The 1,625-nt window shown below is 38.6% G+C and overlaps 1 protein-coding gene across 1 annotated transcript; it reads left to right on the top strand.

The window, feature by feature from the left end:
* The first annotated feature begins 616 nt into the window (after positions 1 to 616).
* LOC114924809 (uncharacterized) lies at positions 617 to 1,354 on the top strand. Its single transcript, XM_029290405.1, has one exon. It carries the CDS (start codon positions 617 to 619, stop codon positions 1,352 to 1,354), a length of 738 nt encoding a protein of 245 aa, XP_029146238.1.
* The last annotated feature ends 271 nt before the right edge of the window (positions 1,355 to 1,625 follow it).

The following is a 1,625-nucleotide window of genomic DNA, read 5'->3' as shown; positions in this document are numbered from 1 at the left end:
TACAATTGGGCTTGCACCAAAATTTTATTTTCGGCCCAAAATAATCCTGCATTACAAAATTATTTTAATCAATATTTAATTCAAAATTAATTTTGTAATTAATTATATTAATAATGTTTAGTCATCACAAATATTAATTTAGAGTTTTCCAAACTTATCAGTAACGGTTGCACAAGATGGGAATCAAAACATTGTGCCTATTGCATTTGTGATTGTCGAGGGCGAGACAGCAGACGCATGAGAGTTTTTTCTAACCAATTTGCAGAGATATGTTGTTACCATTGATGGTGTGGGTATTATTTCTGACCGCCATACCTCCATCGAAGCTGCAATAGCTCGCAGTAACGGTGCATGGTCACCACCAAGGGCGTGACACATGTACTGCATCAGGCACATCAGGTCCAACTTCTTAAGGAGGTTCAAGACTCCATATTTGCATAAACTCGTGGTGACACATGTATTTCAACTCGCTGTTATAGTTATATTCATAGTAAATTTGTGGCATCTACTTATGATTAAATGGTTTGTTCAACAAGCTACTCTAGGACGGAGTAGGAGTACAACAAAAACTACCAAAGACTTAAAGAGCGGGGTGAGGCATATACTCAATGGTGCGATGAGATCGGTGTTGAGATGGGTGTTGGCATTCGATGGTGGTCATCGTTGGGGACATATGACGACAAACTTGGTAGAGTGCATAAATTATGTCCTGAAGGGTGCACGCAACCTTCCTGTGACTGTCCTTGTCCGGTCAACTTTCTATCGATTAAATGGGTTGTTCACTCGGAACAGTACCGAAGCTCATGAGCGTCTTCGCAACGGATTCACGTATTCAGAATTTGCAACGAAGAGAGTTGAAGAAAGCTTCCGACGTGCAGGAAATATTGTGGTCAACCGGTTTGAAAGGCGCAACGAGATGTTTGAGGTTCGTGAAATGCAAGATGGTACTATTTACATTGTTAACCTTGCGCAACGACACTGCGACTGTGGCCATTTTCAGGTCGAGCGACTTCCATGTCGTCACGTGCTTGCATGTTGCACTAACCAGCGTCTTGATTGGCAAGTGTATGTGCACAATGTGTACAAAATGTCTGAAATTTGCAAGGTATATAGAAGCGAGTTTGTTACGATGGGTGACCCATCTACATGGGATAGATATGAAGGAGCGAAGGTGATCGCCAATTGGACATTGAGGCGCGTAACGAAAGGAAGACCGAAGTCAACCCGCTACTTGAATGAGATGGACTCGCGTGATATACGTAGTCCTCGCCGGTGCACTATATGTGGACGCGAGGGACATAGCCACAGCCGATGTCCTCAGCGCGCAGGTCCAAACTCCGCTAGAGGTCATTAGTGATTTAGCTTTTCAATATAACTTTGTTATTACTTACTTCACAATTATATGCTACCTTTTTTTTGTAACTTCGTCATTTACTTTAACCTCGTTATTAAAAAATAATAAATATTTATTTACTATTAGAAAATAATAATAATTATTATACAGTATTCTATTATGACTAACATTAATAATAATAATAATAATAATAATAATAATAATAATAATAATAATAATAATACGGTAATTAAACAGTATTGTTACTACTATTATTATCTTAAGAAATAAT

This window comes from Arachis hypogaea, chromosome 2 (genome assembly GCF_003086295.3).
Source record: "Arachis hypogaea cultivar Tifrunner chromosome 2, arahy.Tifrunner.gnm2.J5K5, whole genome shotgun sequence".
In the NCBI taxonomy this organism is placed as follows: Eukaryota; Viridiplantae; Streptophyta; class Magnoliopsida; order Fabales; family Fabaceae; genus Arachis; species Arachis hypogaea.
This window is presented reverse-complemented; position numbering and strand designations above follow the sequence as displayed.

Bases quoted from the DNA above. Each gene is read 5' to 3' on its own strand.
- LOC114924809 (XM_029290405.1), top strand. From the start codon at position 617: ATGAGATCGGTGTTGAGATGGGTGTTGGCATTCGATGGTGGTCATCGT.